The sequence below is a fragment of the Diplotaxodon limnothrissa genome, linkage group LG17, assembly GCF_057381915.1.
Source record: "Diplotaxodon limnothrissa isolate DT_005_m linkage group LG17, D_limnothrissa_male_GT1.1, whole genome shotgun sequence".
NCBI classification, from domain to species: domain Eukaryota; kingdom Metazoa; phylum Chordata; class Actinopteri; order Cichliformes; family Cichlidae; genus Diplotaxodon; species Diplotaxodon limnothrissa.
This window is the reverse complement of record NC_140612.1, coordinates 16,217,722-16,226,828: the sequence shown is the minus strand read 5'-3', so window position 1 is coordinate 16,226,828 and position 9,107 is coordinate 16,217,722. Positions and strand designations below refer to the sequence as shown.

The 9,107-nt window shown below is 39.2% G+C and overlaps 1 protein-coding gene across 1 annotated transcript; it reads left to right on the top strand.

Moving 5' to 3' along the window:
• Positions 1-311: 311 nt before the first annotated feature.
• Positions 312-1,442, top strand: s1pr1 (sphingosine-1-phosphate receptor 1). Its single transcript, XM_085375845.1, has one exon. The coding sequence runs from the start codon at positions 312-314 to the stop codon at positions 1,440-1,442; it is 1,131 nt and encodes a 376-aa protein (XP_085231971.1).
• The last annotated feature ends 7,665 nt before the right edge of the window (positions 1,443-9,107 follow it).

The following is a 9,107-nucleotide window of genomic DNA, read 5'->3' as shown; positions in this document are numbered from 1 at the left end:
TTGCTGGATCATTGTTTCATCACAAATTGAAGTGACATTTTTTGTTTGTTCTGGCTCTCAGTGAATAGTTTCTAATCAAAGTGCATGAGAAGGGTTCTGTAGAAGAATATTTCTGTAGTGTAGACTCTGATTTAAGACTATTTGTTGTCTAATATGCTGATGTGAGACCAGTTATTAATGTTTTTTTCTTTCTCTCTGTAGGGCCATGTCACCATTCAGCTGGACTCTCTCTGCTGTTCTTCACAGTTACTACCAAACATGAAGGACTGAAGTCTGAGGACACGGTGCCCCCTGCTGGACTAGTGCTGCAGATGGAGGCCATGGCTGAGCCCAGCTACTCTGATCTGATTGCCAAACACTACAATTACACCGGCAAGTTCCGGAAGACGGAGCAGGACTCAGGTCTGAAGGCTGATTCTGTGATCTTCATCATTGTGTGCTGCTTCATCATCCTAGAGAACATCCTGGTCCTGACTACAATCTGGAGGACCAAGAAGTTCCACAAGCCCATGTATTACTTCATTGGGAACCTCGCACTGTCTGATCTTCTGGCTGGTGTCGTCTACACTGCCAACATCCTACTGTCAGGTGCCAATACCTACAAGTTGACACCCACCCAGTGGTTCTTCAGGGAAGGCAGCATGTTTGTGGCGCTGGCGGCCTCTGTCTTCAGCCTACTTGCCATTGCCATTGAGCGCCACCTCACCATGCTGAAGATGAAGCTGCACAACAATGGGAACACCTTCCGCGTCTTTCTACTCATCAGCACTGTGTGGATGATCGCAGCCATTCTAGGTGGTCTGCCGGTGATGGGCTGGAACTGCATCCAGAGTATGACACAGTGCTCCACCGTGCTACCACTCTACCACAAAGCCTACATCCTGTTCTGCACCACTGTCTTCAGTATCATTCTTATGGCCATTGTGGTGCTCTATGCCAGGATCTATGCATTGGTGCGCACTCGTAGCCGCAAACTGGTCTTCCGCAAAGTGTCCAATGGTCGCAGCAATGCCAGTGCAAACAGTAAGAGTTCAGAGAAGTCAATGGCACTCCTGAAGACAGTCATCATCGTTCTCAGCTGCTTCATTGCCTGCTGGGCACCACTCTTTATCCTCCTGCTGCTAGATGTGGCCTGTGAGACGCTAAGCTGCCCAATCCTCTACAAGGCAGAGTGGTTCCTGGCACTTGCAGTCCTGAACTCTGCCATGAACCCACTCATCTACACGCTGACCAGCAACGAGATGCGGCGTGCATTCCTAAAGACACTGTTGTGCTGTACTGCCTTCATTCGACCACGCACCAAGCTCACAGGACCAATAATGGGGGCGGAGTTTAGCCGCAGCAAGTCTGATAACTCCTCTCATCCCAACAAGGAGGAAGTGGAGTACTCACCGAGGGAGACAACCGTAGTGTCCTCGGGGAATGTCACCTCATCATCTTAAACATGCAGGACAAACAAGCAGATGTACAGGGTCAGATGAGGAGTACGTGTTTGTACACAAAATACATGGGAACTCTGCCATGTAGCCAAGTCACGAAACCTCCAGCTGACCAGGACTCACAGACTTTCAAACTGATTGGAAAGTAAAAGAGGTCCAGACACTGTTTGTAGTTCCAAACCGTCATGTCGCAGCACCTACTGGAGAGTCAGTGGCTGTAACTCCTGTAGGCTGGGATGGATTGTGTTTCATCTCATCTGCTTAATGTGGATCATTGTGGTCCTGCGTCATTCAAGACCTGGTCAGAACATAAAGTGCTTCTTCAGATTTTATACAGATATCCAAACATGCTGATACACAGCATTTCTCTGCAAAATACACTTTACCAGACAGTCAAAGCATGATAAAATAGTGACTTATTGATGTGTTTTGATGCATCAAGGTTAATTTTACTGAATAACACTTACGACATACATAGAAAGTGATCCACATAGAGGAATCAGACTTTATACTCACCCTCTAAGAACAACTAGAACATGTAGCACTTACTATCAGATGTTTAAAATATGAAAATGAATTAAAGAAAACTGTCCTCTATCCCCTTTTACCTTCCCATACAGGGACGCACTTATGAATGCAGAGCTCAGCTGCTTTAAACAACAGTTCATTTTTCTTTAATCGTCATGAATAAATCTTTTACCAATGCTTTATTATTGTTCTACATATGAAGCCTACTCTGCTCAAAAAGAAAAATAATATTGAGGCAAACTTTACTTACCTATTAAAAAAATCACATAAGTCATGATTATAAATAAAATCAGTTTGTTATTTAAATAAACTATTTTTAACCCCAATTTTCAATTAAACTGTAATTGTATTTTCCTGTTAATCATAAGTAACTTGCCTTCCATGTATTTTAAATTAAATTTTAAAAACCTCAATAAGGTGGAAATGTTCAGATAAAGGGTCAAATATAATTCATTTGTCAACTCTTTGTATTTATTTACTTTTTTAAAAAAAAACATTTTGATCATTTTTGATCTTGTCAAATTTTCTTTTCCCAAAATGATGCGATTCTGTCAGAATTTTGTTTCTATTTTTAGAATTTTGCTTAATTTTAATATTGTTATAGAAATGAAATGGTCTTAAAACCACAATAGAGCCTTACCAAAAGTGGCTTGAAAAATAAATAACTAAATAAACAAATAATCAAATAAAGAAGTCAGAAGTCCAAATTTGTTCAATCTATAATAACAATAATAAGAAATAATAAAGACAAAGCACAGAAACGTTAAACGTTTTTTGTCTTGTTTTGTCTTGGTCATCATAAAAAATGTTTCTTTAAACCATCACCAATATTGTTATTTAGACTATTGAGTTTATTGTAGTATAAAACAAACAAAACATTTGGAACGTTAAATATTTGACAAAATATTGATATAAAAAATTATATTCAAAATACTAGCCTCATCTAAAACCCTTCAATAAACACTATCTATTAAAAAAACCCAAATAAGATAAAAAACTATTTTTTGTCCAAGAAGCAACTGAACTCTGAATTCATGAATGTTTTTGATGTGACAAGAATTAACTGTGCAAAAGTTGTAGAAAAGTTTGGGTCAGAATGTATTTTCTGCTTTCCGTCAGTGTTCCCATTGTTATTAGTAGTGATGTCAGTGTATTTTAATTATTTTAAAGCTGAAAGGAAAAAATGTAATTTCCACATTTCCTGTAAATTTGTTAATTTGGTAACTATCTTCAAAAGAACAAATAATCTTATTGAAAGCTATGAGTAGGATGCAAACTGGTCTCTGTGATGAGACGATTTTTGCAATTTTAGGATTTTTCTTTTAAATTTGCTGCTGAAATGCTTACAGAGAAATGTGCCATTTTTATCGTAATGATTGTGTTTAGTCATTGACAGGAAAGGGCGTTCATGCCAGTTGTTCTCTGTTACCAAGATCAACGGTCCCTTTCAACTTCTCTCATCCTTTATCAGGAGCAGATCAATTAATTCATTAATTAAATTGTGTGTTATCAAGAACATTGACACAGTCCAAGCTGACCTGTGCATTCTTTAACTCCCAAATGTTCGGTTGATGGGGTTTTTTTGTTTTGTTTTGTTTTGTTTTGTTTTGTTTTGTTTTTTAGCAATTAATAAAGACAGAAATAGAAACACGCTGTTTTTGTTCTTCACAAATAACATCTGAAAGGCTGCAAACTGATGTTACAATTTCCAAAAGAAATTCATATACAGACAATACAAAGATTAGGGGTTAGGGGAGGAAGACAGGACAAAAATATGATGTAGAAGAAAGCCAGAGATTATCAATAACTAATAATTAAATGCAGTGAGTGAAAAGAGGTGAGAGAAGAAGGAATGCTCACTGCAACAAGGGAAGCCCCCCAGCAGCTTAACTCCCATTCTACTTTTAAACATCCTGGGAACCACAAGTAAGCCAGCAGTTTGAGGGTTAATTGGGGTGATATGGTACTATGAGGTCTTTCAGATGAGATGGGGCCTGATTATTCAAGACCTTTTATGTGATGAGAACAATGAAAGAAAGGAGAAGGAAGAATTATTTACACGAAAGTGATTGAAATTTTAACCAGATGTTCAGTGATAGCTTACAGCTGTACTATGCTTTAAACTACGTATTTCACGTGTTGTCAATGTAGCCACTACTCTCTCTTTTTTTGAATCATTCATTTTAGAATGAAAAGGGTATTCCTAATTTATCAGTTTCTTTTTTTATCATGAAACACCAACATTTCCACTTTTCTTGAGCCATTAATTTGAGGTTGTTAATTAGTTTTTCCCAGTTAACAGCTATCCTTATTTTAGCAAACAGTTACAACCCTTTGTCCAAGCACCAGTTTTAGTCATGTAAACCATTTATAATTAAACTTTGAATTGTTGTTTCATCCATGATTGTTACAGTCCTCTTGCCTGAGAAGTCTAGGGGAGCTATGGAGTGTAAAACAGTGTCAGTAACACAGTAACAGTAAGTGTTAACAGACCAAACCATAGACTTAGCCTCCAAACAAATTAGCCATTGTGTCAAAAGGTTTTTTTTAATTTTATTATTATTATTATTATTAAAAAACTTTTTCAATTTTACAATTAACTATTTAAAATTAACTTACACAATGAAAATGAATAGGAGAAGAAAAGGGAAGCAAATTAACACCAGGGTCTCCTAGACCACAAAACCCTCCAACTGTTAATAGAAAGTACACAAACACTATTCTCAAGATTGAAACCAAAGATATATCGCCTGAAGTCCTTGGGTGGCCTCAAAACAGGAGAAAAAAGTACATAAATAATAATGTCAGACAGCCCCTAACAAGCTTCCACTAATAAATAAATTAACCACTTTACCAAACCAGCTGAACAAACAGGTCCCACAAATTTGCTGCTTTTATCTTGTAATATCACTTTAAGAAAAAGCAGAACTACAACAACTACTATTACTACTACATGCACGTAGTGGCGGACAAGCAGAGGAAGATAGCCGTAGTGGTAGACGTAGTGATACCGAATGACAGCAACATCAGGAAGAAGGAAGATGAGAAGCTGGAGAAGTACCAAGGCCTCAGACAAGAGCTCGAGACGAGAAGATAACAGGTAACATGGGTGCCAGTGGTAACTGAAGTGCTATATATGTGTGTATGTATATACATAAAATAAAAAAAAAAAAAATATATATATATATATATATATATATATATATATGCAAAAGATGGATTGATAGATTTTCGATCCCTTTCTCTCTGTCTTTCTAGACAGAGAGAAAGAGAGAAAGGGAGGTAGAGAGACGGATAAAAATCAATTACACTTGATGTATAGTGTGGTTCTCAGCTTGTCTTTTGCTTCAGAGTGTCATTGTTAATGAGATTCACTGACTATCCCAGCTGCTGATCCCTGACTTCTAAGAAGGGGGTTGTCTCTGTGAGCCCACAGGGAGAGATAAATATAACTAAAACCTTTTCTTCTGAATGAGGCCCAGTCGATGGTCAGCTGATGCCCTGCATCTAATCCAGACTGATCGGAAGTCTGTTAGGTCAACACTTAATGTTATTTTTCATTCATAAAAGCAATCATGACACAGAACATTACAAAGCATTTATTTCCTCAATCACCTGGCAATGGGCCAAATAAGGTTTCACAAACATCTAAGATTAGGGTATATTATGGGCTGGAATGATATTGAGGAAGTGCTTTGCTAGTCTCTAAAAAAAGAAGTTTTACCTCCACCATGGAACCACAAACCATCACATTTCATCATCATGTTAGCACATCTATAGAAATTTGACAGTATTATTGAACCTAAAAAGGTTAATGGCCCAGAAACTAAAACATGTTAATATTTCTTAAGCAGAAAAACACTTTTTGAAGCCAGACCTATTTCAGTGATAAGCTATCATTAATTCTTTCAAGAATAAGTCTAAAACTATTTAAAGCAGATGTAGGCCTTATAACACTAACCCTGATTAAAAATTACAACCACTATCTGAAAAACCTTTCATTTTAAATTGTGACTTCATTCATCTTTTCTACATCCAAATGTAAGTAATTCTCTGAGTGTAACCCTCATTACAAAATCACTCACATGGTATTTGGGTCTTCTAACTAAAATAGGAGAATAGGAACATAAATGCCATCATTGCCACACCTGGCCAACATCTGGCTGACATACACCCTGCCATGACACCAGTCAGTCAGCAGTGCCAGTATGATGCCGGATCTGGGCCAGACCTGTTTTCTGTGAGCCTGGGCCACATAAACCAAACCACAATCGGGCCAGATGTGGCATGCCATCACATAAACACTGCCATCTATGGCAGGCCTGACCCATATCTGGATGACATACCACTTACCATGCCAGCAGTCAGCCAGCAGTGCTGGCTTGACACCAGATCGGCACAGACCTGTCTGCTATGCGGGTTACCTCTCATACCTGAGAAAAGGTAAAAAGACTTAACATCCAGCCTTTTATGTTTAAAGCGATACAGAGTGCTAAACAGAGTTTATCTAAATGTGCTTTTGCTAATAGTAAATCATTTCTATTCTTAATAAAATATATAATCAAAGTATAGTTTGAATTAATATTATGAATGAGAAATGCAGTTTAAGTGACGAAAACGTCTGTTCTAATGTCTTGATTTTGTTTGCGTAGACCTGATTCATAGACCGCGGAAGATTAGTGTCTGTGTGTGGCTGCAGGAACGTGAAAAGATAAGAAATGTGTCTGCGGGCCGTCATTATACACGATTCTGAATGAGAGAAATGGTATTAACTGTGTTGTAATTGTTAAACACAGAACCATAAGTTGCATGTCATTTTGCTGATAGTTAGTCATGTCCAGAATCAAGGACTGACTGACCCAATATAGACAATATCTGCACTATCCAATGTCCAGTGTTTAGTGGGTGAGTATCAAACCCTTGCACTATTTAACTCACCAGATCAAAGTCAGAAAGTTTTATTGTCTGGATGCTTTAAGATGATTAAAAGGGGAGGGGGGTATTTCTGTTATCTGTTACATCATTCATCACTTCTGACAGTAATTTTGAATCTTAGCAAGGTCAGATGACTTTGAATGAATTCATCTGTCGTCAGAGGAAAATATGTTGCTTATTATATTCAGTTGAATCTCCCTTTATTTCCAAAAACAAAGAAGAAGAAGAAGAAGAAGAAGAAGCAGAAGAACTAAAAGACAAAACAAATTTTTTGTGACCTCTCATGTCCAAATACATGAACTACATGGTGGGTACTGGATGTGCGTGGGGGGCTGAAAGCACTCAAGGGGCCAACCACCCCTACATGAAGGCAAATAAGCAGAGACTCTGCCTGATACCCTGTCACAAAATTCTCCTCTCTAAACACAATGTAGCTCACATTCTTCTCTTGCATAAGAACACAAAGCCTTAATCTGGTTTTCCCATCGTATCCTGATTATGAAGACTATATGCCGTTTTGCACCTCCATATCTTTATGTGTTCAATACTTTTTCCCTGTGTCATTTCACATTATTATGCATAGTTAAATTTATGGACATCTATGGTTTCATTTGTTTGTATGTTTGTATTTGAAAGTCTGATAAGAAGGACCCAACACACAGGCATTTTTCTGCTCATGCAGCTTTCCAGCTGCACACTACACTGCTCTCCCACTAGGCTCTAGGGTCCTACTCGAAAGGGAAGGCATGATCAGATGATGGAGGTCAGCTTTGTAGGTCAGCCTCCCCTGACACCACACCCTGAATCACTGCTCCACCAATCACCTGCAGCTGAGGCACAAACTACACCTGCCACAGAAGAGTCGTTACCTATGGATGATCATGCCCTTCAGATAGCCATCAGCATATGGAGCATGCAGACCCAGCACCCAGTCCAAGAGGCCCTGGAAAGTGGCTGGCTCTAGACATGCTGAACTGAAGTGTCACAGACTGCTACAAACCATACCCCACATAGCAGACAGGTCTGGCCCAGATAAGGTGTCAAGCCGACACTGCTGGCTGACTTCTGGCATGGTAACTGCTATGTCATCCAGATATGGGTCAGCCCTGGTGTAGATGGCTCTATTTGGGGCGACCGTGGCTCAGGGGGTTGGGAAGCGTATATGTAACCGCAAGGTCGCTGGTTCGATCCCCGGGCTCTCTGTCCTGGCTCTCGGTCGCTGTGTCCTTGGGCAAGACACTTTACCCTACTGGTGTTGGCCAGAGGGGCCGATGGCACGATATGGCAGCCTCGCCTCTGTCAGTCTGCCCCAGGGCAGCTGTGGCTACAACCGTAGCTGCCTCCACCAGTGTGTGAATGCGAGAGTGAATGAATAGTGGCATTGTAAAGCGCTTTGGGTGCCTTGAAAAGCGCTATATAAATCCAATCCATTATTATTATTATTTATGTGATGGCATACCACATCTGGCCTGATTATGGTTTGGTTTATGTGGCCCAGGCTCATAGAAAACAGGTCTGGCCTGGATCCGGCATCAAGCTGGCACGTCTGACTGACTGGTGTCATGGCAGGGTGTATGCCAACCAGGTGTGGTCCAGGTGTGGCAATGATGGCACTTTTTATGTTCCTATTTTAGTTAGAAGACCCAAATACCATGTTGCAATACTATACTGCTATGGTAGCCAATGTTTCTGTGATGGACCGAGTTGAAAAACAGGAGGAGCCTAGGAATGATTAGAAAAACATAGTTTCCATTTATTTAACCCCCACAAAATTATATTTACAAGACTAACAAATGTTGAGCTCATAAAAGAGGTCAAAGAAACAAAGCTGAACTTAGGCAAAGACTGCAACCTTAACAAACCAAATGACTGCCCAAACATACATAATTGCCCTAAAACTGAAATGACATACTAGGGTATATATAATGGCTGATCAGACCATTGTGACACATGAGGGGTAACAAACAAAACACAATCATAAATCACAACAATGCAGTACAATCTAGTTTGTTAATAAACTAAACACTAAAGAAGAAAATCAAAAAACCCCATTAAACCCTAAACTCAAATATTTAATTAAATACAAATACTTTGTTTTTAAGGTAAAGAAAACACACATTCCCCCTTCAGCAGGAAGTGGTGGTGTGGTCCAATTATCTTCCTTCATATTTAATGGTTTCAAACCCTGGCTACCATCTTTTGTCC

Coding starts and splice junctions, on each gene's coding strand:
- s1pr1 (XM_085375845.1), top strand. CDS start 312: ATGGAGGCCATGGCTGAGCCCAGCTACTCTGATCTGATTGCCAAACAC.